The 26,906-nt window shown below is 38.3% G+C and overlaps 1 protein-coding gene across 1 annotated transcript in view; it reads right to left on the minus strand.

Moving 5' to 3' along the window:
• COL12A1 (collagen type XII alpha 1 chain) overlaps positions 1–26,906 on the minus strand; it is a 101,762-nt gene that overhangs the window by 53,884 nt on the left and 20,972 nt on the right. Inside the window, exons 13-23 of the mRNA XM_062608211.1 lie at positions 25,850–26,122; positions 13,751–14,020; positions 11,685–11,951; positions 9,472–9,664; positions 6,698–6,819; positions 3,969–4,118; positions 3,763–3,882; positions 3,057–3,221; positions 2,792–2,938; positions 2,018–2,157; positions 721–850 (exon numbers count right to left, since the gene is read on the minus strand). Of these exons, the coding sequence (XP_062464195.1) occupies positions 721–850; positions 2,018–2,157; positions 2,792–2,938; positions 3,057–3,221; positions 3,763–3,882; positions 3,969–4,118; positions 6,698–6,819; positions 9,472–9,664; positions 11,685–11,951; positions 13,751–14,020; positions 25,850–26,122 (1,977 nt within the window). The remainder of the gene's footprint in view (positions 1–720; positions 851–2,017; positions 2,158–2,791; positions 2,939–3,056; positions 3,222–3,762; positions 3,883–3,968; positions 4,119–6,697; positions 6,820–9,471; positions 9,665–11,684; positions 11,952–13,750; positions 14,021–25,849; positions 26,123–26,906) is intronic.

Raw genomic sequence — 26,906 nt, forward strand, 5'->3', positions numbered from 1 at the left:
ATGAATGCTTTAATACGAAACAACATGGCTGTTTTGGGATCTGTACTTCTAAAAGGGTTTTTGTACTTTTTTCTTGTTTTCTGTATTTCTCAAATTATTACACATAAAAATGCCACAGAATTCATAAAAATCATGTACATACTTTAAGGGTTTATGACAAGCCTAGTACAAAACAATCAAAGAAGTGAAATGAACACCTAACATTTAATATTCTTAGAGGCAGAACAGTCACCCTATGTTGCATTCAGCATAAATATACCTAAATTCATTCATGCAGACAGCTAACAGAAATATGACAAAGGTCTGTCTTGTAGAAAAGATAAAATTCTGTTTAACTGCCTTTTTGTTAATTTTATAAAATTAGAATGATTTTTTTTATAGTATTTTGGCTCCTAGTAGCAGGAATTAATTATCTAGCATAAAAATTAAAGAGTACACCTTTGTATATGGTCAGATTTCATGTCTGCTGCTCTAACCATGTACAGTAGTGCTTTATGAGTCTGGAAAGAAGCTGGGACAAATGTGTTTTATTACACTGCAGTTTCACTTTGCTAAAGTTTTCCAGCCAAGATCTGAACAACCAGTGTAACACAACACAATTTGGTCATTCAAATTAGAAATTTTGTTTCCTCTATGAAGAAAGCTCACAGTTCTACTGGACAGTTCCCCAGATGCCAAACTGGCTGTTAACATGTTATACAAGTTCTATTTTTAACTTACAAGTTGTTTCACTGCCGATCAGAGGTTCACTGCTTTCATCTTCTACCACAGAAAACACGTTAACCACATATTCTGTTTCAGGTTTCAGATCTTTCAGAACTGTCGTGGTTTCCATCCTACTTACATAAAACTACATCAAAGAGAAGCAATGTTAACCACTGTACAACAAATGAACTTGTAATCTTATCTCTAAGATAAAAGAAAAAAAAATTATTTGTGAAACTCTTCAGAAATCATTGGTATGGAACTAAAAATAAGTATGGTCTTAATCTTCTATGTATTTTGGCAGACAAACACTTGTCTCAACAGAGCTGGATATAGCTAACAGCACTCACTGTGCATCCTGCTTTTACACATGGTTCACACTTTTATATTACCCAGCAACATAAATGAAGTGCCAGGGGTACATGTTACATCTTTGGAAAGAAGTTTTAAACCTCCAGGATAATCTAGATGGTTACAGCACATGGCACTAGCAACACTTTGCAGAACATAAAAGCCAGCAAACAAGCTGTGAAGTCATTGTGCAGTGGAATGGCTGTTCTAACCTTAATCAAACCCCAAATCCTGAGATCATAATTTACTAAGACTAAATTCTCCCTGTGTCAAATCTGAGTTAAGATTTAAAAGCCGCATTCAGAGACTGGAAATTCAGAGTTAGGTACACAGAGGCACCTAACTTCAGTCTTCTAAACACTGTTCTGTCTGGTTAAAGTGAGTGATGAGCAGTTCAGATTGCCTGAACCAGGGCTGCTGATTACTGGCTTTCTGCATGGAGAAGTAATGACCACAGGATGAGTTTGACCCTGTGCATTATGCAGTTTGGAGGATATGCTTAGGCACAGATTCCAAGTGCCATCATATAATATTAATCAAAGCACTAGCTTATTGTATCATTCACTGTTTTGGGTTTTTTTTTTACTAACAGAAAATGTACTAAAAGGATGGTAAGCCTACACATGAGTATGCTCAGAAAATTTCTGCTACAGGCTTATTTAAACCATTATATGACAGTTGAATATGAACAGAAAGGAATTGCTAGAAATACCAGTCAACTATTTTTTAAGAAATACAACTTTCTCCTGCATTCACAATTTTAAAACAATCAAAGTAATCTATATGCTCCTACTTTTTGTAATTTTGAGTATCATTTATGAGTCTCGATATTCTTGATCTTGGGAGCCTTCTTTCATTCACTGTTACACTATACACAGCACAAACTTCAGAATGACATTACTGTATTGCGAAGGTCTGAGGTTATCATGGGCAATGTCAGAGATGAACATATAGTACTAACCTGCTGAGGGCTACCTCCAGAGGTAGGGTAATATTCAACTCTGTATCTATCAACACTCTCAGGAGGTGGAGTCCATCTCAGTCTGAAAGAACGAGGTGTCACTTCTGAAATAACTAGGTTAGAGGGAGGTGGCAAATCACCTACAAGTGGAAGTAAATTTCAAAATTATTAATTTATCTTAAATCATCAGGAATAAAAACACTAGACAAAAAATGCTTAGGGAAAAAAATTCTTTAGGTACTTGCTTATGTTTCTGTTTCCTCAGGAATTCTTAAAACAACTGTGTGAAGATAGCTCACATCACACTCAAGACCAAATAAGCTCCCTGTCATTCCTACTCCATCTTCAACACCAGTGTTTCACTGGACAACCATCAGCTAGCATTACCGTTTTTCTATGCTCAGATTTGATTTTGGGCTGTCAGACATTAATACTGCAAAAGAGCAGGGCTGCTGAAATTTTCCTTACTGGAGAAGTATCAAAGAATCTGCAACAATGAGTAAAAAAGTGACACACTGAGCAACATACTTCCTGACTTTGGGAGAAAAGAAGGCACATCAATCCATGTCATGCTGTGTTAGGTATAATACAGTCATTGTTGAAAAGAAAGAAAGAACCCCTGCAGGGTAGTCCAGGTGGTCTGCCTAACTTCCTCACACCAGCAGCTGAAAAAACAGCCCAAGGCTACAGTGTTCCCAGTAAGTAATAAAAAGGAATTTGCAGCGCAAGCACATAAATGGAAAAAGGATGAATTAGACTGAAAAAGCGATGTACCTGGACCTTTCACACTATTACACAGATTCGTGGTTACATCATCAACAATGTTAGCCAGGAAGGAGAAATCTGCAACATTGTAAGCATGGATGTCATCTGGATCCGTTGCAATCTGCTTCAGTTCATTTTCATCTGCATTTTTAATACCTTACAGAGAAGACATGAAAAGAAAACTTGTTATAAATTGTGGCCATGAAGCATAACGCTACGAATGTATTTAGCAGATGGGCAGGAGGGAGCTGGTGCACGCTACCTCTTCACTTACCAATTGCATAAAGTTCCACCCCTTCATCTCTGAGTCTTCTTGAAGGGGTAACTACATCATCTTGTGATTTGCCATCAGTGATGAGAACACCAATTTTGCGAGCTCTGGGCCTTAAACCTGCATCTTGTTTGAAGTTGTTTTTTAAGATGAAATCCAAGGCCATTCCTAGCATGATACAAAGAAGGTAACCATCACTATAAATTATTTCCATATGCTACCCATGGTAAAGGAGAGTATTTCATCCTGGTGATTTCACTCCAACATCATCATTCCACAATTTACTTCCTTCTAGAACCACTTGGAATCTAATTGCAGCCTATCATCTAGATTTACCAGCAACTGATACTATTTCAGCCATATCAGAGTCTCTAATCTCTGACTTTTTATGTATCACCCTCCTATCTGATCTCCTCTAGCCTCCCTTCTAGGACCTCACCTTGTCTTCATTCCAGCCCTGACATGGAACTTAGTTTTCTTGTTCTCATATGCAGAGAGATAACTGGACATCACCCAAGCTGTCCTCCATCACATTTCTCCAGACTTTCACTGAGTTTATATGTCTATGCTATGCCTGTTCTTTTCCAAACATACTGAACTGTAAGGCCATTTCATCATGGACAAATTTGAACTCACTGAACAAAACTGGGGTCATCTATTAGAATTATTTTTATTGGAGCTTAAAGAAAATCCTGGCAGTATGACATACCTGTTAGAGTATTGCCTCCTTTGTACGGTAAGTTGGCTACAGCCTCTAACAAAGCCTGTTTGGTTCGGTAAGCATTGAGATTCCATTCTGTTCTGGGATCTCCACTATACTGTGCAAGACCTGGTAAAAAAAGCCATCATCACTCAGTTATTATGCGGCTGTGCAGCCATTACACCTCATTTTCCCTCCAACATATGAGGACTTACCAATCTGTACTTTGTCAGGACCAATATCAAAAACTTCAACAATACGAGCAATGAAGTTCCTGATAGTTTTAAAATTTGGCCGCCCGATACTCCATGAGCCATCCACCAGCAGCACAATATCAGCTTCTGCTCTGGTTCTACATTCTAAACCTGCCAGGTCAACCAGAAAAATATATGATAAGCTTTCAACCAGAAAAATATATCCTTAGCAAGATAACTTTCTTTTTTCATCCTTTTATATGACATATGTCATGAGTTAGCTTCCAAAGTAGCTCTAGTTTATTCACTGGCACTCTGTCAAGTATGACCTATTTGTGAACATTATTCACACTAGTCACTGGTTCCATGGCAAAAGCTGTATAAATTTCTTCATGTATGTTTCCTTTTATAAATAAGCCTTTGCAAATTGTAAGACCAGTCTTCTCTTTTGTCCTGTCATTATCTGTTTTGGTCTTTAAAGATGGTTGATAACTTGATTTAAGAAGTTTTGTAAAAGATTACTAAAGTGACTACTGCTATGGCAGTGGCCATTATCAAATTATCAAATTTACAGTACTTCAGTCTGTCATGAATAGCTAAACTTTTAACTATGTAATACAGGATTTAATAGCATATATTACAACCACTTTCGAATAAATAACATTTCTGAATTTTCAGGGGAAAAAGACATGGTAATACAAGTGGTATAGAAGTTTGCACATACCAGAAAGAAAGATACACAAATATAAACACAGGTCAAGAGATAAAGAGGGGAAAAGAACAAACATTTATATAAAGCTGCAATGTTCTGAAAAGGTAGGAAGTTGTTCCAGATACCTTCAGTTTACAACTTACAGAATAAAATACACATCATATTGTTTTCATCACAAGGAAAATCACAAAAAAATTATACAAAACAGAAAGACAGAGTAATTTTATCCACAGTCATTTGCAAAAATAAAAAATAAATCCTTGCTCTCTCTCTTTTCCTGTAGATTGTGTTACCAGCTGCAAATTTTCTGGTTTCCTGCCATCAGAGCTTCTGGTCTTTATATGGAAGAAATCCCATTGAGAAAAATCAGCCACACTCATCACAGTTGAAAGATATTGTGATTTCATATATGTTCCACATAATTGATCCAACACTGTAGACTCATGAATATAACTATTCCATGTACCTGGGGGTTAAAAATATGATCCTCTTCTGCATAGAAAATATAGATCTAGTCTTTAGTCAGGACAATAAAATCAGTTGGGAGTACGGTTTAAGTCAAATCATGTTAGTACAAAAACTTGCATGCATAACTTTAATAACACAGTTACACTTAGCTTCATGTACAATATAAAGTTAAACTATTTTGACTTTTATTTTTCTTCCAACTACCATAGTTCCCCACACGGAAAATTCTAGCAAAGGCACCAGACCTAGGGTGATTTTTTTCCTCTATCAATAAATAATGTGCTATTACATTTACAGACCCAGATATAAAATTCATTTTTCACATTAAACATGACTCAAATCCATGCATTAGTAAACCTAATTAGCTTAAAGACTATATCAGTGAAGACAGATATAACAGTTGTCATAATAAAAACTAACAAACCACTCCAGATATAATTATTTTTCTGCCAGACTTGTTACAACTTTACTCTAATGTCACTGATGGCCTGTTATGTAGTTTTTCTCAATTTTACCCTCTTGTTTTAGACAGAAAGAGACAGTAATTAAATAAAAAGTTTCTAAAAATTTTGCGGATAACATTACATGAGGTATTTTTTACACAGTGGAAAAAAGGCATCAGAGAGGTTAAGTGAAAAGAATAGAGGAAACTATCAGAAACTTTTTTATTTAACTCTGAAAGGCCTTTATAGTTAGGTTATGTCTCCACACCAAATTCTCTCTGATGGTTATGCAAACCTTGAAAGGGCAGAAAAGTCTTTATTTCTGCATGTATACTTGGCTATTAAAAAGCAAAGATCTGATTCTTTATGCTTTTCATGAAGGACAACTGAACCCTGAAATTCTCCTTATCCAGTATCAACCAAGAGTATGGTGAACACAACTATTAGTATGCAGAGGTCCATTAACCACTCCAAGAAAGCTGCTATCAGAACTATAACTGGAAGGTTTAGCTATGCAGGGAGAAGCTCCCAAACAGATAGAGGAGAACACTCAGCAATTGCATTTCTGACCTAAACCTCCTCTTGCTATAGTAAGAAAAATAAAAAAAAACCAACCAAAATCACAAATTACTCACTGACAGTTATGTTGAATATAAACTTAAACAATACACAATAATACCAGGACATTCCCAACTATCACAGATCTTTGTTCATGACACCTTAGTCTTAAAAGGAAGAGTCACCATATAAGGACAAGCAAACACTAAAGATCTTAAAATTCCTTCTTCTACTCCTCTGAAAACCCTGTAGGTGAGCCATGCTCTCTGTTCAAGAATTTGACCTTATGTGGTTTAGCACAGATGTGTATGGCTTGAAAATGCAATGCAGATGCTTTGAGTAATCAGCAAAGCATTTGTTGTCTGAGTTATCATCCAAAGGGTGCAAAGGACTAGAATCATGAACTGAGACATACTTAATGGTTATTTTAGACCAGGGGTTATATCATCAGGGTAGCGAGTACACTGAATCCTGTAAATAAATGTTTATGTACATTAGAAATATGATAAGAAAATGCTGGTCTTTTTTTATTCAAAAGCCAAGATTGTGCTTTCTTCAATCATGTTTACCTCTAGATAAAAATGGCTCCGAAGTAGTATCTGAAAGGGTGGTCATCTCTTGTCCAACCAGGGGGCTGCTCTCTCCTCCTTCAAACATTCCAAATACATTTACCTTATAGGTAGTTCCTGCCCTGCAACAGTTAAACAAATGTACTGTAACTAAAATGACTTGGCTAGCTAAACACTGACACTTCATTTCTGAAATTCTCACAGAAAAAAATCCCCCATGGAAAAGAAGGTGCTAAAATGTGAAGCCCAAAGACTAACTTTTCCACAAAACAATGAAGTTTTGACAATATACAAGCTGATTCTAGATTCTACACTTAAATTTATAGCCTTCTTCTTTCAAGTAATTGAGCAATGCATCCCGACACAGGAAAAACCACCTGGAGCATGGATAAACAAGGAGCTCCTGAACAAACTCAAATACAAAAAGGATGCCTACAGAGGGTGAAAAGGGTAGCCTGGGAGGAATACAGAGAAATTTTCTGAGTAACCAAAAGATCAGGTTAGGAAAGCTGAAGTTTGGCCAGAGACATCAAAGGCAACAACACAAGCTTCTACAGAAGACAAAAAAGCTAGGGAAAATGTGGGTGCTCTCTGGAAGGAAATGGGAGATCTAGTTACCCAGGATACGGAGAAGGCTGAGGTACTCAACAAAATTTTTCCTCCGTCTTCACCAGCAAGTGCTCCAGCAACACTGCCCAAGTAACAGAAGGCAAAGGCAAGGACAAGGAATAAAGAACCATCTGCTGTAGGAGAAAATCAGGTTTGAGACCATCTAAGGAGCTTAAAGGTGGAGAAGTCCATGGGACCTGATAAGATGTATCTGCAAATCCTGAGGGAATAAGCAGATGAAGTGGCCAAGCCACTATTTATCACATTTAAGAAGTCATGGCAGGCCAGTAAAATTTCCAGTGATTGATAAAGGGGAAAAATAACCCCCATTTTAAAAAAAGTAAGACACAGAGAACTACCGGCCAGTCAGTCTTATCTCAGTGCCCAGCAAAATCACAGAGCAGATCCTCCTGGAAACAATGCTCAGGCACATGGAAAATAAGGGGGTGAATGGTGACAGCCAGCATGGTTTCACTAAGGGCAAATCATGACTGACAAATATGGTGGCCTTCTATTACCGGGTTGCAGCATTGACGGATAAGGGAAAAGCAACTGCCATCATCTACCTGGACTTGTGCAAAGCCTCTGACACTGTCCATACAACACACTTGTCTCTAAACTGGAGAGGAACGGATTTGATGGATAGACCACTCAGTGGATAAGAAATTAGCTGGAAGGTTTCATGCAGAGAGTTGAAGTAAATTGCTCAATATCCAAGTGTAAACCGCTGATGAGTGGTACTCCTCAAAGGTCAGTATGTGGACTGCCACTGTTTAACATCTTTGTCAGCAAAATGAACAGTGGGAGTGAGTGTACCCTCAGTAAGTTTTCTGACAACACCAAGCTGCATGATGCAATTGATACACTGGAGGAAAAGGATGACATCCTGGGGGACCTTGACAGGCTTGAGAGGTGTGCCTGTGTAAGCCTCATAAAGTTCAACCAGGCCAAGTGCAAGGTCCTGTGTCTGGGTCATGGCAATCCCAAGCACACATACAGGCTGGGCAGAGAGGACTGCTAGCAGCCCTGAAGAGAAAGACTTGGTAATGTTGGTTGATCGGTTCAACATGAGCCGGCAGTGTGTGCTCACAGCCCAGAAAGCTGACTATTCTGGGCTGCATCAAAAGAAACATGACCATCAGGTCAAAGGTGATTCTCCCCCTCTACTGTGTTCTCACGAGACCCCACTTGGAGTACTGCGTTCAGCTGTGGGGCTTCTAGCACAAGGAGGACATGGACTTGTAGCAAGTCCATAGGAGGGACACAAAGATAATCAAAGGGCTGGAGCACCTCTCTTTTGAAGACAGGCTTAAAGAGTTGGTGTTGCTCAGCCTGAAGAAGTCTCTAAGGAGACCTTATAGCAGCCTTCCAGTACCTAAATGGGGGTTATAAGAAAGCTGGAGAAGGAGTTTTTACAAGGGCATGTAGTGACAGGACAAGGGGGAATCGCTTTAAACTGAAAGAGGGTAGATTTTGATAAGGAAGAAATTATTCCCTGTGAGGGTGGTGAGGCACTAGCATAGGTTGCCCAGAAAAGCTTTGGCTGCTCCATCCCTGGCAGTGCTCAAGGCCAGGCTGGATGGTGCTTTGAGCAGCCTGGTCTAGTGGAAGGTATCCCTGCCTATGTCAGGTAGCTTGGAACTACGATGACCTTTAAGGTCCCTTCCAACCCAAACCATCCTATAATACTAAGACTTTTAATGAACCAATTTCTAATTTATTTAGTATATTTGCATAACGGATTTGGGCATGGTCTGAAGCCTACCTTATAAATCCAGGCCTGATTTATCTGAGAAAATGGATCAAGAACTAAACTAAGGTGGTTTTTTTAACAAATATGAGGTAAGGAACTTTTGGGAGGAAACTTTAGAAATCCCAACTTTTTCCAGTATCTCATTAGCTTTCTCATATGCAAAATGCAGAATACAGGTTCTGCCCCTTCAGTTCCTGTCAGAACACCACAAGTGATGTGAACAAATAATCTCAGAAAGAGCCCTGCCAGGTGCTTTTCAGAGACCGCGTAACAAGATCCTCATAGCTTACTGACAAAATTACTTTCCTTCTTACTTTTGCCAGGTGTTTCAATACCAGATCATGATTAAACAAAACTAAGATAAAGTTATGAACGAAAAAAGAAAAAAAAAGACATTGATTATTATCCATACCTAAGCTCCTCCAATACGACTGTACTGTCATATGGCCCCACTATTAATTCTCCAAGACTCCCGTTGTCTTCTGTAGGGTGGAAAGTTACTTTGTACCCCTTCACTCGTCCGGGAGCTGGCTCCCATGTTACTCGGAAGCTTGACATAGTAGAATCAGAAGTTCTCAGATTTCGAGGTGGCTTAAAGGGTGAGGCTGCAAGGATGGGGAATAAAGGTTTAAATCAGGTCTGCTTACAGAAAAAAAAAAACAATAAAAAAATCAACAAGTATGCTTTTATGCAAAAATCCATAGGAAAATCCAGTATTAATGGCAGTCCTAAACTCTTTGTACCTTTCCTTTGACATAAAGTCAAGCATCAAGAGGTAAAAGGTAAGATTTACTTCATTTAATTTTATCTATCTAACCAATAGGTATGCAAGCTAGGTTTGTTATTAAGGCTCCCTCCACAGTCAGCAGACTGAGGGATAGATAGCAATTCATCTCACCTACCTTAAACATCCATCTGATCTTCAGTAAGTGTTGAGAGCAGGTGGACTAACCACTGTCAGTCTTTCTCTCTTAATTATGGAGCAACTAGATGAGCAGCTTAACTTAGCCCTCTCTCTTTTATATGGTAGCAAATAGATGAGGCATATAGACCAAAAGAGAGAAATGGAAGCAGCTTCCCCTCAAACTAACACTGGAAAAATGAGAATTCACTGCAGGCAAAAATCACACCCAGACAGTACTCAGTTGCCAATATCACTTTTCAAGCTGCTGCTTCTTCAGAGCTCTGGGTCCCAGAGGTCAGAGTATGGAGAGAGTGGAAACAAGGACTCCTTCATAGAAAAGGTCTTGCCAACAGTCCTCTCCCTTTACAGGCTCAGAGCCTAGCACCTCAAGCAACTTCACCAACCACAGGTATGGCAGTATGTCAAAAAATAATTCTTCAAAGGAGTGCAGCCAAACCACTTGAGTTTTTTAGGTCAAGAGCAGCTTCCTCTGAAGACTAACAGCTATCCAGTGCAGGTCAGTCCCCATAGACAAAGTGGTTAATAAGCCTGCTGTGAGCTTCTGTGTCACTTTTGCTTTGTATAAATCTAAAGTGCAGTTGTAGAAAATGCTGCAGCAGTATAATCTTTATAAGTTGCAAAAAATGGGAATTAGAGTAAACAGAAAGTCACCACTACCACTTTGGAGTGAAAAGGTGGAGGGAAAAACAAAAAAAAAACAGGTTTTTGTACCTTTTTGCCGATGTAATTGTCTAGCTATGGCTGAAAGATCATAAATGTCCACAGACTGTGAATTCCCCTGAGAAACCATGGATACACTCCCACTCACAAGGAAAAGTACAGCCTCTCTGTCTCACCTCCCATGATACTCCTCCCTGAATTATCGTGACAGCTTGAACTAACAAGATCACTCAGGCTCCACTCTCTTCCAAAGTGTGATTACCACAACTATTTACACTGAAAGCACAGAGGCATATCCCATATCAAGATGAACAAAAAATCAAAAGCAGCTGGATGATCTGAGATTTATCTGGTTGATTTGATCTGGATACCAAGAGAACATTTCCTTACAAAAATAAAGACCAGCATTAGACACATACTAAAGGCAGAGCAGAAAATTAGTTTTGCTTTTACCGCAAAAATTCCCTCAACAGGACTTAATAAATATTTTAGAGCTTCAGCTTCTGGGAGAAAAGAGCTTGTCCAGTAGACCACAGTCTCTGAGGTCAAGCTTCTAATTACGACTCTTCAAAATCACCTATTCCCCCTTTTTATTAATTCAGCTTTTCCACAAAAAATAAGGTGACCAAAGAAGACAAATCTAAGTAATAAGATGCTGGGTAGCTATTTAATCAATGCCCACAACCAAAAGGCAAATTGTGAAGCAACTAACACTTCATTTAGTCTATATAAGGTCTTCCTCTCAAAACACCTTGTTTTGACTTCTGATGACAGTTTTTCAAAACAAGTCCAGTATTTTACACCATATTTACATTTTTACCATATTTACCCAGTATCAACATCAAGACCCTGTGCTCAGGCTATGACATAGTGGAGTTCTGAACAAATCAAACTGTCTTCTTAACATCTAACATTTTTTTTAATTTGTCCATTCATTCATGATCTTGGCAGACTCCACCATACATTTCTAAGTATCATGATAATCAATTTTAGGCACAAAACTTTATTTATAAAATCCTGTACACACTTGTGATACATACCTGTTGTTCCTTCTGCTTTTCTTGATTTTCCTTGTCCAAAATCATAAATTGGGACAACACTGAGGTCATACGTAGTCCGCGGCTTAAGTCGCTTTAACACTATGCTTGTAGCAGGAGCATTTACTCTTCCAAACATTTGTCTTCCTCCACTGCGTGGTCGGTAGTACACACGATATGACAAGACTTTCCCAGGTGAAGGCTGCCATCTAACTCTCATTGTGTTTTCTGTTTCGTTGTCTACTGTCACAGTCCTGGCATTTTGTGACACTTTTCAGTGTAAAAATATGGATAAATGTTTACTTTGTCACATAAAGATGTATTTAAATGCATGCCTACAACATTCATTCTGCTGTATTAAAAAAAAAAATAAAATTGCCCTTTTCAAAATTACAGTATTTGACTGTGGGGAATCTCACAGGCCACTGTCAAATTATTTTTTTCAATTGGAATAGACTAAACAAACACAAGTCTACTTTCCACTATGACACAGCATAATTGGAAGTTTTATTTAGTCATACTCTTCAATAATCTATTAAATAATGGATTCAGCACTCTCAAATGAAAGTGATAAACTATAAGCCACTGTTTTTTTATGAATACACTGTCCTGTAGAGTTAAGATTGTCTAACTTTCGCATTTACAGATCTTATAAGGCACTGGTAAATACCTAAACTGCTGGGTGTTGGGCTCCATAAAAATTATCCTCCAAACAGTGGTGAGTGACTTTCCAAACACTTGGAAAATCACTCACCACTATGCACATGGACTAATAAAGCATTTTCTCTATAAATTGCAGCATTCAACTTCTAAGAGATATTTTCCAGACTGCAAAAATGCTACAAATGCTCTGAAATGAAATGACAGGTATGTAATGCTGGCTGCCAGCCGGAATAAGCCACCTAGGTTTTGGCAAAACAGAACCTTCTTGGCATGCAAGAATCAGTCAATATTTCGTCACATGGTAAGGAAGACTTTGCAGGCTACAGTATTGTCTCCCAGTCTTAGGAAGTGACAGTTTCTGTGTTTATACCAGAAAGATGCGCTGTTAGTCTCAGGTCTGGGTCTATTGACATGCCTCACAGCAGGTTCCCTGGACACTGAGAGAAGTAACAAATGATCTGGCTAAGCTGCCTACTTAACCAGAAGAAGGCAGGACAGCTAATGCTGCTGTTCATGAAGAAAGAAGGAAGTTCTGCTGGGACAGCAGTCTGCTTTGACTCTGGGGAGTCGGCTCTTACCAGTGGCAGCAAACACTACTCTTGTGAGAGCTTAAGAACAACTGGGCCAGGGACAAAGGTTAAAGTAGTTCAGTAGTCTGTCTCCAACAGTAGTCAAAACAGATGCTTAAGAAAGAGTACAAGAACATGTAAACACACAATGCTTCCCAAGAGCACTTCCTCAGGCTTTATATTCATATGGCCCCTTTAGAAGACTGATCCAGGGCATCCCTTCAACTGGCTCTTCTGCTTGCCAGTTCTTGCTATAAAGCAACAAGCTATGCGTGGCCTCTCAGTGTTTTTTACTTTGCCTACACTGCAGGAGAGGCTTGAGCCTGCTTTGACTAACACTACATGATGTTTAGCAAATAAGAAAAATTATCTCGGGACAGGTAAATAACAAACATTAAAATCACCCAGTAAGTGATCACTCAGTTTAAGGACTGTGAAGGTTGGAAAGGGCAATAATTTGGAACAGAAATTCACTGATTTTGTGGGATTTACCCATCTTTTCTTTCTCGATCCGTAACATTTCTTCCACCTGACTCCCAGCAGTTATACAAAATCTGTGAAAGTCTGGCTTTAGCGTAATTTGCAGACAAAATCACATCTTAAGGTGGAAGTAACTCTTGTTGAATCCAAATCTACATGACATAGGACAGATTTTTCCTTTTATTTAATGGTAAAACAAAAAAGCCAGAATTGACTGATCTGATGTGGCATTTTGGTTTGTGGGGAAATTTCAGGAAAAACGAAAGGTGAAGAAAAATAAGTTCCATTTGCTTTAAAATATCATAATTTCATCAAAAACAGAATGTTACAATGGTGGCAATGGTGCACTACACTCACCATCAGTAAAAGCCTCTCCTTCTACTGGGTCTCCTTCTCCACTGCTGTAGGTTGCATATACTGAAATCCTGTATTTAGTCTCTGGTTCCAAGCCTTCTAGCACGGCATCCACAGTATTTCCAGGCACTTTTTTCTCTCCCATTGTATCATCATAAAGTGATTTCCACACTATCCTATAATCGTTAACTGCTCCTGGAGCTGGTGTCCATGATAACCCAACTGTAGTGTCAGTTATGTCTGTGGTAATCAAATTACGTGGTGAACCACGCTCTACAAGAAAGAAAACAGCAAATTGTCTCTAAAATACAAACAGCAAAAGTTAGCAAAGTACAAATGGAAAAGTAAAAATCATCATAACAGTAAAAGCAAACATTTTCCATCAATATTAGCTTCAACCACATTTGTAGTTCCAAGAGAAAATTGGTAGCTTTTCCAACAAAATGCTTAAAGCTAACTTTAAACTACGAACAATCCTGTCTCTTACCATGCAAGACACTTGGCAGTTATGCTTTAGCATATGCAAAATAAAAATGGCATTAGCCAAATACTTGAAATTAAGCAAGTGCTTAGATGTGCTTATTTAGGTAGGTTTTGACTCTTAAGTAAAGAAAATCATTTCATACATCCCTCTTCATCTTCATGTGCGTAACTTTTTTTCGGGGTGGGAAGGTGGTAAATAAAGGAGACTTTTACCTGAGTCAGTCTTTTCTCTGATGACTTTATTTTCTTATTTAATAGTACTAGTCTTATCTTCCAGACTATCACCAGATCTATCAGCTATTTCATTTTATGTTTATAACTTATTTGTAGTGTGTTTACTTCATGCTGCACTTACAGTACTGTCCTGAGATCAGCAATAGCAGTCATTTTTCTCCTTCTTAGTAGCTGGTGCAGTGCTGTGGTTTTGACTTTCAGCCAGGGAACAACACTGATAACACCAATGTTTTAAGTTGTTGCTCAGTAATGTTTACCAAGGACTTTCTGAGTCTCATGCTCTGCCAGGGAGGAGGGGAAGTCAAGAAGAAGCAGAGACAGGATACCTGACCTAAACTAGCCAAAGAGGTATTCCATACCACAGCACGTCATGCCCACTATATAAACTGGGGGCAGTTACCCGGAAGGGCTAGATCACTGCTCGGGTCAGGCTGGGTATCGGTCAGCGGGTAGTGAGGGGTTGTATTCTCCTCCCTTGTTCTTTCCCTTATCATTATTATCATTGGTGGTAGCAGCAGTGATTTGTGTTATACCTTAGCTACTGGACTGTTCTTAGCCCATGGGAGTTACATTCTTCTCATTCTCCTCCCCATCCCTCTGGGAGCAGGGGGGAGGAAGGGGATAGTGAGCGAGTGGTTGCGTGGTTCGGGTTGCCAGCTGGGCTTAAACCCCACAACAAGTACAAAACACTCTCCATCTTTCCACTCATAAGACTTGTACCTCTTTCCTCCCTGTAGTTTGTTCCAGACAGCTTGGAACAAAGGAGACAACTCATTAGTCTGTGAAATCCAGCTGACAGCTGTATGCATGAGTCTCACCTAACATATCAGAGTAATTCCACTGCTTAAAAATGGATCTCATTGGTCTGAAGAGGCACAGTGAAAGGAGTGCTTCTGTTTAATGTTTAACATACATTTATAACATATGTTCAATTTTCCTATTGCAGTGGCTGGCTTTGATGGCAGGAAAGGAGCGCTGACTGGTGGGTTTATTGCAATGGCCTCACTGCAGCAAAATCTGCAAAAGGGATCTATGAAACCACATCCACATATACACAGAAGTACTTGGTTCCTTGGTGTTTATTCTCAGTGGTCTTTCTCCCCATACAGACATTCTTGAGAGGCTGCGTAGCAAGAGGTCTTAAACACGTGAGGTGGCCTCATGGCATCACAATTAAGCTTCAGTGCACTGATAAAAATGTCCTATAACCCTATATTATACCACAGAAGCCATGGGACTAGATTCAAAATCTCTGAATACAGAGAAATTCACTACCTATCCAATTTCCACTGCTTAGACTTACTGCAAGAACAGACCTCACTGTTTTGAGAAGCCTGAAGCAGTTTCAGCCCAAGACTGAACAACAGGTTGCTCTTAGTCATATACGGTGTTGTTACTTTTCATACTCATTTGTCTTTCACTTCCACTGCAAATATGCAACATTTCCAAACATAATCCCACTGGAGCAAACAGGACTACCTGTAGAAAGCTTGATTTTGCAATTATTTCATTGCCAGCACAACTTCATTAAAACTGAGCCAATGAATGCCACTTGGTTTAATGGCAAATGGAAATTAATATCAACCTATCTGAAAACAGTGCTTACCATATAATAAAAATTCAATACCTATAGAGATTACAGAATCAGAAGGTACCTCTCCAATCACAAAGCTGATTCTTAAATATAGCTAATAGGGCATGTAATATAATTCATAGAATCATAGAATCATAGAATGGTTAGGGTTAGAAAGGACCTTAAGATCATCTAGTTCCAGCCCCCCTGCCATGGGCAGGGACACCTCACGCTAAATCGTATCACACAAGGCCTCGTCCAACCTGGTCTTGAACACTGCCACCTGGTCTTGAACATTGCCATTAATTCCTTTGAGCATGTAATATAATTCCTTTGTGTTGTGGGTTTTTTCCAATTTTAATTCACAGTCTTGGGACATCCCATCATGTTTTTCTGCAGACAATTTTTTTTTTCATCCTAACTCAGCATCAGTTCTTACAATTTTACTCTTCAAACCAGTTTTTAGCTTCACAATATAAATCACCACAAATTATGTCATTCTCTCTTCAAAAAAAGTTTAAGATACAGAGGTTTTGGTAAAGTTTACTTAGTTTTCATTTCACAATAGTCATTGCATATAGTGAAAAAGTTATAGTAAAAAAGCTTGATTCAACTCATGCTTCATGAAGTCTCACTGAATTCAGTGACTGCACTAAATGAAAGTCAAGGCAGAATCTAAACTCCAAAGACTGATTTTCCTGGAAGCCTGAAAAAAAGATTTGCCTTCAGAAGTAAATTACACCAATTTTTCTGTCTGCTCTTAAGCTTCTACTCCAAAACCTTGGCTTTTTCATACAATTAAAAAAAAAAAAAAAAAAAAGAAGAAGGCAATCCAAATGGAAAAAATATGGAAAACCTAACTTGATAGAATGCACAGATGTCTCACAATAAAAACCTTTCTTTCCATATTTTAATGTAATATAAATACACAAGTCACTTTATTTTGGCTACTTTAAAACATGGCTCTGCCACAACATGATTTCAGCATTAAAGTATCTGCTACCACAGCACAATTTTTGCAAGTCTACTTTTGGATGTTACAGCTAATGATATATGTTGGAAACACTGCAAAAATAATTGCACATTTAAAACCATTATTGATTAAGTCATTATTGAGGTCATTAAATAACAGAGGAAAATAGTTTGTTTGAAATGGACTATAATGAATATCATTTACTGTTGGTTCTGAAAGAAATAATCCTTGGAACTAAATGTCTTTTTTATAAGGCAAGGTAAGAGAGGGAAAAGGGACTGGGATTCCTATCAAACCACTAGAACTAAACAGAAAATTTTTACTTCAAATAGTTGGAAACTGCTGACAAGACAACTTACCTAGTAAGGGAAATCAGACTTTTTATATGGTACACTGCAACTAAGAACATTTCTTTAACATAACACACTAACTTGATTTGCACCTCGTGTGTGAAGTGGAAGTTCACTGACAGCTTTTTTCTGCTTCACTGAATCTCCCACAACTGCTTTGGTATTAGGAGAACACCTGTGTTTAAGATGCAGTACAACTGTAAGTCTTAATTTCTTAGGATTCCATTAAAAATTATCTAAGCTGCTACACTCAAAGTCAAGGAACATACTTGTGCTCTCTAGCAAACATACAATTAGACCTATGAGATATTTTCCCTTGGACTGAAAACAAAATACCTACTTACCTTGCTTACATTTCACAAAAAAAAAAAAAGAAAAGAAAAGAAAAGAAAAGAAAAGAAAAGAAAAGAAAAGAAAAGAAAAGAAAAGAAAAGAAAAGAAAAGAAAAGAAAAGAAAAGAAAAGAAAAGAAAAGAAAAGAAAAGAAAAGAAAAAATCCACAACTGTGACCCCTAAGCAGTCATTCTGTTCTTTGGTGTTCACAAATGCTTGCTGTACATCTGCTTTTTTCCTACTTGTTTAAACAGAATGGATAAGGAGCATAGAAGGACAATGCACACTGTAAGAAAGAAAAGTGCTGACTGGCTGGCTCACAAGTGGTTATCAAAAGACTCCTGTATTTGCTGACTTGAAATGGAAGCTAAAGTAAGCTCATTATTTCATACTGCCCCTAAGCCATCAGCAAGTGAGGAAGCAGTTGTTTTTCGAAAATTATCCCCTAACAGGCATTAGGTCCTATGGTGCTCTGGAGCACCAAACCAGCTGGTGTAAACACAGCTGTAAGCCATGGTGAGTACATACACAGTAAAACAAAGTGGACGGGTCAAACCCTTGCCTAGACAAGCATGCCAGCCACCAGTTTCAGGCTATCAGATCTCTAAGCAGTCTTTAGCTCACTGCTGGTCTGCCCACAGTTCCCTGAACCTCTACTATCACTCAGTGCAGATGCATTCTCAAAAATTAACTTGGTAACTTTTAGTCAGATGATTTTACACCCAGCTCTGGACTTCTGCAATGCCCAATTTCCATGTTAGGTTTTTTCACTATAGTATGCCAGAGACACAATATAATATTAGTTTCCTTGTGTCCACTTGGCTTACTTCCCATAGCTCTCCAGCAATCACTGTTGTTACTGAACACAAGACTGTGAATCAGCTAAAATTAAAATGTTAACATGCATAAAAATGAAATGGCGTTATTCAAATGGCCTTTCCCCTCAGAAACATTTACACAACTCCAGATGATTTCAGTGGGAGTTGTACATGCCATTTGGACCCAAAGGTTAAACAGTTTCCTATATGTGTTCCTAAAACCAGCTTTCAAAAATAACCTGAAGCAGTAAATTTCACACAGAGCCATGCTGCATTTCAGTTAAACATTGGATTGATATAAGCCAGCACCTGAAAAGGTCAGAATCAACTATATAAGTGAGCCTTCTCTTGCAGAGGCATATACTTGATTCCTGCCTTGTTTACATCAGGAATATCCCATTAAGTAGGCAGGCTAGGTCGCTGCAACCAATGATCCAAGTGTGCCCACCAGATGAGATGGTCGCAGGATTGCTTTACAGTTTTACTCTAATGATCAAACTCTCCTCAGCATTGCAGAAGGCAGTCACTTTGGTCAGCTGATACCCTTCCCTCTGAAGCACAAAGTAGAGGGTTATTCCTGGAGTACCAGCCCTCAGGCACATTGAGAGGGGACGGTGCAGGGAAGAGCAAGGTCTTGCTACACAAAGGGAACGCTCACTTGACTATTTTAGAAAAAGCTTCTTGCTCTTCTGCTACTAGGAATGCAGAAAGGTGAGAAGACACACACCAGGAAAAGTTCTGACCCAAAACAAAGGTACTTTGGACAGAACACTTCTGAGTCCCTGCTCTAGGATAAAGCCAACAGGAATTCATACTCAGTCCTTTTAATATTTTATGTCTTTTCCAACTGCTAATTAGGTAACACTAATCTCAGCTGTCTAGAAATATCTTTTTATTATTCATTCAAACTTCCCCTGTGGTTTGTTTATTGGGTTGGTTGTTTGGGTTTTTTTTCCTGATATATATTTCATTTCCTGTATTAAAGTAAGAAAATTTTCCACATATTAACAGAAGACAATTTCAAATGTCAGACTCAAAAATCTTGGAATGCATAATATTAGAAATGCACGAAACAGCATTAAATATCCTGAGGACACACTGAGTCCTTGTTTCTGTCAGGACGGACGCAGGACTATGTAGTCTGAACATTATGTAAAGTCCCTGTGATATGCTAAAAACATCATTGTAACAAAATGTCACTTGAATTTGTACTATGCTGTCTGTAGGAGGTCATTCATTTCTAAAGCATTCTTATGGTACCATAGAAACAGCAAAACGAAATAATTTCTTTTCCAAATAACTGCTATTTTGTGACAAAAAGGAGGGGCTCCCCCAAATATAAGCTCTAAGAAATGTATGCAATAGGAAATAACTTGAAACTGAAAAGTGACCTAGTGATGACAAGTTTTTGTACTATATTGATTTAGTACAGCCCAGTTCTCACAGCACAAACAGGTACCTATCAAACAGGATGGCAGGACTAGGCCCTATATCACTGGAAGATAAAAGATTCTCTTTCTAAAGGGAAAGCTACTGTGATGAAACTAGGTCTCAAACTTATCTCCTGAACTTAATACACCACATCTCTTGTTGCTTAGTCTAAAGCTTACAAAGATAAGAGTAAAATGGGTTGATACGTCTGATAATCTAGACTAGCAGTCTCATTTATTTCAAAAGAACTACATCCATTTACACCTACAGCATTTCTAGCTTAGGAACTTCACTGATGTAAGTGGAAATGCTTTGAAATTTCTCAGTGAAAGCAAGCCATGAATCTGAACACAATTCTTTCCAGAAAAAAAGACTTTTTTTCTAAATTCCTATGAAACTTGTATTACAAATGTAACGACTCCCCTGCTCAGAGTCAGCAACCGAAATATTGTCTGTTCTGAGAAATATATAACTGCCAGCAAAAAGACACTCATAAAATAGATCTGCAGCTTTTAAACTTTTCAAACATTCATTAGGATTAAATGTTTGTGTAGATTGCTTAATCTAGCAATGATTTTTTTTTTTTTAAACAACTGCAGATTATGAAAGTTAATCTATTTAGCAGCTAATGTACAGTATGTTCTTTTCATCTGACAGCATGCCTTTGGGCAGAAAACCAAATTCTTGCCAGATTTAAAACCACCTCTCTTATTAAAAAATAGATTAGAAAAACAGTAGCTCTCGCAAACCACTTGTCTGTTGCATTTACATTCACTGCCCTTACCATGTTTGTCATTGTTAGCTCTAGTGTACAATGACTTGGGTAAAATCATATGATCTCCCCCCCCCCCCAAAATAAAAGCAAAATTGGGGGGTTGGGATATTTGGGAATAAGAGGAAGACTTTTTCCTAAGGCATTCCTGTGGACATTTCTTGCTTATTCTTCAATTTGTATTATTATGTATCATCAAATAAAACTCAGTGCTAATTTGTTTAGTTCCCCCAGTTGTCACAAGCCTTTCTCCAACACATGGCAAATGGCAGTCTGCACCGACTTATTTTAGTTTAGCAGTTTCAGTGACACTGAGTGAGCTGACACAGCCAACAAAATATGTCTGAGGAAAATTTTTCCATGGCACTTCATAGAAGGGCTCCAACCAAAGCTGCCTGGTGATGGATCACCATGCACTTTTGAAAGTGAGAGGATAAAGTGGAGAGTTTTCTACAGCACATATTTTGTATGTGCAGTTGTATTTAATGCACTATGAAATATAAAGCTCCAGAACTTTCACCTTCAGATGGTACTTCATAACTGCAGATAAAATCAGCCAGTGACTGAAAAAGGCTGCATAAAAGATCAGAGCACTATAAATTTCCTAAAATATGGATTACTGAAAAAGGAAAGCATACTCCTGCATCAAAGGGGCAAAAGCATTGTTTCCCTTTTTCTACCTCAAAAACACAGAAAAGAAATAACCCACTCTCGGAATAACAATTACCAGTATGGTATGGAAAAATCCTGATTACTCATTTGCTAAACTCTCTATACTGAGTTGTCTGTGAACAGTTCCTAAAATTCTGATCCTATGGCATGTGTTTTATCTTTGAGCTGGGCCAGATACCTATGCAAACAATTTATAGAAGAGATTATGCAGTTACTTGGGGGAATGTTTGCTCTCTCTATTTTATGCAGTGAATCAATAAGGGCATGCATATACTTAGCAAAAAGAAAAACAAACGAAGAAGCAGAGATTAGCCAGCTGGTAAATGATACCAGGTACACAGAATGATTGCTGGTTGGGTTTGTGTGGATTAATCTTCCCAAGTATCCTGAAACAAACAAGCCACTTCAAAACACTGAAAAAAACGCCTTGCAGAGCAAAGCAGAGGAAGAGAAGGAACTTCCAAGAGAAATCTGTAACTACCAAAAACTGAAGGACCTTCAATCCATGCCTGGGCAGACATCTTCTTGCAAGTCATGTTTGAGCAGTCTAAAAAATTATCAGTTTTTCTCTCTCTGCTGAAGGCTACCCTTGCAACTGAAAACAGTATCAGCCCATATGAGTTCTACTACATATACAGCAAAATCATTACGGAAGGCAGTAAGAATGTTTGTCTACACCCTTAGTCTCAGGGGACCATTTAGTGATTCAGTAAAATTCCATTAACATCTGAGATCTTGGATTTTTCATTTCCTGCCACTTGACTATACAATAGCTGGAGAAGCTACTGTATCCAGTTCCTCTTTTCTCACTTTCCTACTGGTGCTGAAATGTTCACTGCACCCAAACTGACTTTCCTTAGATGATGTTATCAATACCATAAACCAACAACTGTCACAGTTTGAAAGGCAATCTCAAGCCTAGCTCTTGATAATGATGATGAACTGAAGTGGCCAGCAACTATGGCATCACTGACTGAGTAGGTTTGATGAGAAATCATATGGTGAAGACATCAAGTAAGCCCCACTGGGATTCCTAATAGAGGAAAATACTTAAGTAGTCAGTACTTCAGTGTTGTTGGCAATGAAAAACACACACTGCACTATTTTGTTTCTCAGACACCATGGCTCATGGAAAAACTAACTGAAATACTTAACACTTCTTTATGCTTCCTTTTACAGCTTTTTTGTCATTACTGTTGATAAGTTTATTTCTCCAGGAGTTAAGATCTGTCCCATTCCCAGCCTCAGTCGGACAAGCTATGTCAGTCAAGCATTCACTTCACTGGCCTGTGTAAATTTTCAGGCAAGACCAACTGTATTTATTTTAGCTTCACAGGCAGCATGACTTCTCTTTTCAAGTAAACTCTATACTAAGCTTTGAAGTTTGAATGTTGTCTTTCAGTTCCAAAATTGCAACACTTTTACTCTTAATTGTCCGGTTTTCCTCAAAGGTTTTGTCTTTTTATCCTTCAATGAGGTAAGAGAGTACCATACAGTGAAATGTCTTATACATACTTTAACAGATATTCTGAGAACCCTTCATACCATTAGTCAGAGAGTCTTTTAAAATATGCATGGACTATGTTCAAAGAGTTTCAGTCTAATTTAAGTATTTTTATTATGCCATGAAACAGTTATATGCTGATTACTAAAATACACAGTAGATGTTCCATGAGAAAACATCGTGATTTATGTCCCTGCTGTCATGCAAACAGAACTTTGTATTCTAGTCTTTACCTTTGAACACCCAGTAATGACTGACATCTGTATATACTCTTACTAACATTTTATCTAACCAAGAAAAATTTAATAGACAGCTTCAATACAAAGAGTAATGTTTTCTGGAGTGTACCCTGACAGGATTTTCAAATCCAGCTGAATCTTCAAAGTGTATGCATTTGAGTCAAAAAGCTGTACCTGCCAAAATGTTAAAAGTAATTTTTAATTTGATTTTCTCCTGTATAGGAGAAAACTGTATAAAAAATAATTCAGTTAAGTGACAGGATGTTTATTTATTCATATTGATCCCAAGACAAAATCTGTCACAGAATTTTTTACATAAGGTTTTAATTCAGTTGCTTAGAGTAAAACCTCCTACAGGAATGCTTCTGTGTCCTTTTAAGTGCAACATCCATTTTAAACTCCATCTGGTTGCATATAAACCAATTCCTGAGCTATAGTCAACTATCCTTTTAAATTCTTTGACTCTTAAACCAATTTTCCACTGCAGAAAGACCAAATCAGAATCAGAGCCCTCTTAGGGAGGGGGAGGGGGAGTATGGAAAGGACAAGACAGTCTCTATCTGAGACTGAATTCCGGTTTTCTGATGACTCTGTATTCTCGATTCCACTGTATTTCATTCACTGCTCTCTCCATTTAGAATGTGTATTAACTGAAGCTCTAGGCAACACCTTAGAAGACTAAGTTTTATGATAGGCTAAAAAGCTGAGCTTATTTTATGAATTTGAAACACACTTGATCACTCCAGAGCTCCATATTAGTAAAGGTTCTCTCAGGTTTACTATGAAGATACTCAGTGAAAACCTTTCCACCAAATGTAAACAGTTAACTTAGTCAACCCTTCAGTAAAATTTGAGGCATCTCCCTAAGGAAGTGGACAACTCAGTCTGTTGAACAGAGAGACAGACGCCTTTCAAGATTTGCAAAGGAAGACCAAGGCATTCGTCTCTCCGCTGACAGAGAAAAAAAGAGGGGTGTCAGGCTCCTCTGCCTCCTTGGCATCTATTCTGTTCTTGTCTGAGAGTGAAATTTGTATTTCTGGATGTACAGATTTAACAGAAAGAGTAAGGAGACTCTTACCCAGCATACACTACAGCTTTGTGAATCAACTGCAGTGTGGAGATGTGAATTCAAACTCTCCCAGACAATAAGGTCTACAGCTCCACCCCCCTTCTTCCCTTCAAAAAAGTATTAGACTCAGTTAGAATACCACACAAAAGGAAGTGGCAGCACTCCCACCAACAGAGAAGTTCATTAAGTCATGATTACCTCTGGCCTTTCTAGAGGATATGGGGAGAATTCAGCTATTTGTTCTCCTTTACCTGGATTTCAGTAGTGTTATGGGCAGGTGACAGGTTCTTTTATAAAAGAGGCACTTTGGATCTTGCATGGGTAGTGAAAGTGAGGGAGTTAGGGACCTTTCAACATAAATCACAAGATGCCTGATTCTCTGATGGCTACACTTTGTCTCAGTGCAAGTCGGTAAATTGGATAGTCATCTGAAACTTGGGTAGTGGGCCAGGCAGGAGGTTGGTGCCTAGATCTCAGGTGGTCCTTCTATAGTCAGTGAACAGAGAAATGTTCCTTTGAAGGAAAAATGAGACCTCAGGTGGAGTACCTGCCTTCCAGAAGTATCTGTCTTCCTTCATCAATCACTGAAGAACCCTAGAGAGTCCATGCTGCAAACTGCAGTGTTCAAATAAGTGCCTAAATTTTAGTGGGATGAATTCAGCGTATTGGTGAATCATCGGAACTAATTGTTTGTTTGATTGTTTTTCCAGGTTCCTATTTAAAATAGATTTGCTGGTTTGTTTTCTAACCTATGTAATAAACAAAAAGTTAAACTGATGGAGAAACTGAGGGCTAAGTATACCCCTATTTTAACTCCATTAGTGTCAATGAACGAGATTTAATTCCATGCAATTAATCTGAAAGATGTTTTCAAGTGCCTTGCCCACACAGCTGCAGTGCCAGACTTTAGCAGTACATACCTGGCCAGCACAGACCACAGTCACACTTCCTTTCAAGGCCTAGAAGGCAGCTTTCCCTATCCTCTGACATTTAACAGAGGACACTGAGAAGGCTCACAGAGAAGTCTGGGAAATTCTCTGCTTGAAGGCAAAGGGAGAGCAGCCTCCCCTCTTTATAAGAGAGTCTTTGGCTCCAACTTACGCTTTTGCTAGCATTCTGTTAACGCTCACCTCCAGGTTATTACTCCTATTAATTAAAAGCAGGATATGATTCATTATTCCTATGACTAGACTACATGTTGCTTCTCTAACGAAAATATGGTCCCTGAACACCGTCCAGTTTCAGTTCAGTACAAACCCTGCAAATTTTCAAATGGATGAGATACTTTAACCCCACTAATTAATCCTGTTACATTAAGAACAATCTGCCACTAAAATTGAGCAAGGTTGAGAGGTATAAGACAAAGATATTTCACTAAGGCTGGTATGGAAGCACAGTCAGTTTTTTGGTACTTCTGACAATACCCTTTTCAAGACACCCAGAGTCCCCTCCACAACCAGTGATTTGACACCACTGTTTTCTCTAATGGACAGTAAGTTTGGAAAATCCCTGTAAAGCAGAAGAACGTCTGTATGCCTATTTTTCATTCACATATTTACTTCTACAGAAAACTCAGGAAGACAGTACCCTTTAAGAAACCTTAAATATTAGTCAAACACATGAATGACTGTACAGAAATAATAAATGATTACCTTCAAGTGTTTCTCCCTCTCCAGAAAGGGCCTCTCCTGCTCCAGATGCATACAAGGCAGACACAGTCAATGCATACCTAGTGGCTTCATCTAAGCCTTTCAGCACTTTAGAGGTAGTGTCACCTTTCACAGTCACTTCCTTAGTTTCACCTCCTGAGACTGGAGTGTATGTTATAAAGTACTGCTGCACTTTGCCAGGAGCGGCACCCCAAGACAGCTTCATTGTTGATGTTGTAGCATCAGAAACTCGCAAATTTCTTGGATTTCCTCGGACTGCACATGTCAAAAGATGTTGAAAACAAGTTGAAGTAAGCTTCACCTAGTGGTTTATTTTTTAGGTTAACATAGGACTTAGTGCTGAAAAAAATTGTTCCTGAATAGCCTGCACTAACACTGCTACTCTAATCAGGATTTTATAATTCTATAATTCTATCCCCACAATCCTCAGGCAAAAATGCCCAGTAAAGTCTTTTTTTCTCCTATTTTTTTCTGTTAAGACAGGCTCAGTTCTGGAACACTTATACATACTAGCACCTGAATATATATTCAACTTCAGCACACCAAGATCCATGCTGAAGTCACTGTCTGCCAAATGAAGCCACAGATCACCAGTGAAATGTGAAATTAACACATTCAAGTTTCCGACAGAGTTCTTTTTGATGATAATTTTTCTGTTTTCTAATATTCAAAATCTTATTGAAGTTTCACCAGTGATCAGGACATTTCTACCGTTTCTGTACTTTTCGTATTTTGTTTAATAAAGCATAATACCTGTTAAAGGATCATACATTTTCATACAAGTTAAGGACACAGTGATAACTTTATTACATTAAATGTTTCATTTATTCCTTGTTAGCCATTCAGAACAAGTGCAAACAAGGTCTTTTGCTGAAAAGAAGTGTAATTTATATAATTGATATGAAGAATCACAAGGACAATTAATTAAACATACAGGTAGATTCTTCACCCATTACCTTCCTGCCCTGTTAGGTGCTGCAGGTTCAATAGACTATATTTTAAAATTAAATATTGCAATTTTGGCAAATTATATTGTCTT

The sequence above is a fragment of the Pezoporus occidentalis genome, unplaced genomic scaffold, assembly GCF_034315485.1.
Source record: "Pezoporus occidentalis ecotype Australia unplaced genomic scaffold, CSIRO_AGI_Poc_V1 ctg13, whole genome shotgun sequence".
NCBI classification, from domain to species: Eukaryota; Metazoa; Chordata; class Aves; order Psittaciformes; family Psittacidae; genus Pezoporus; species Pezoporus occidentalis.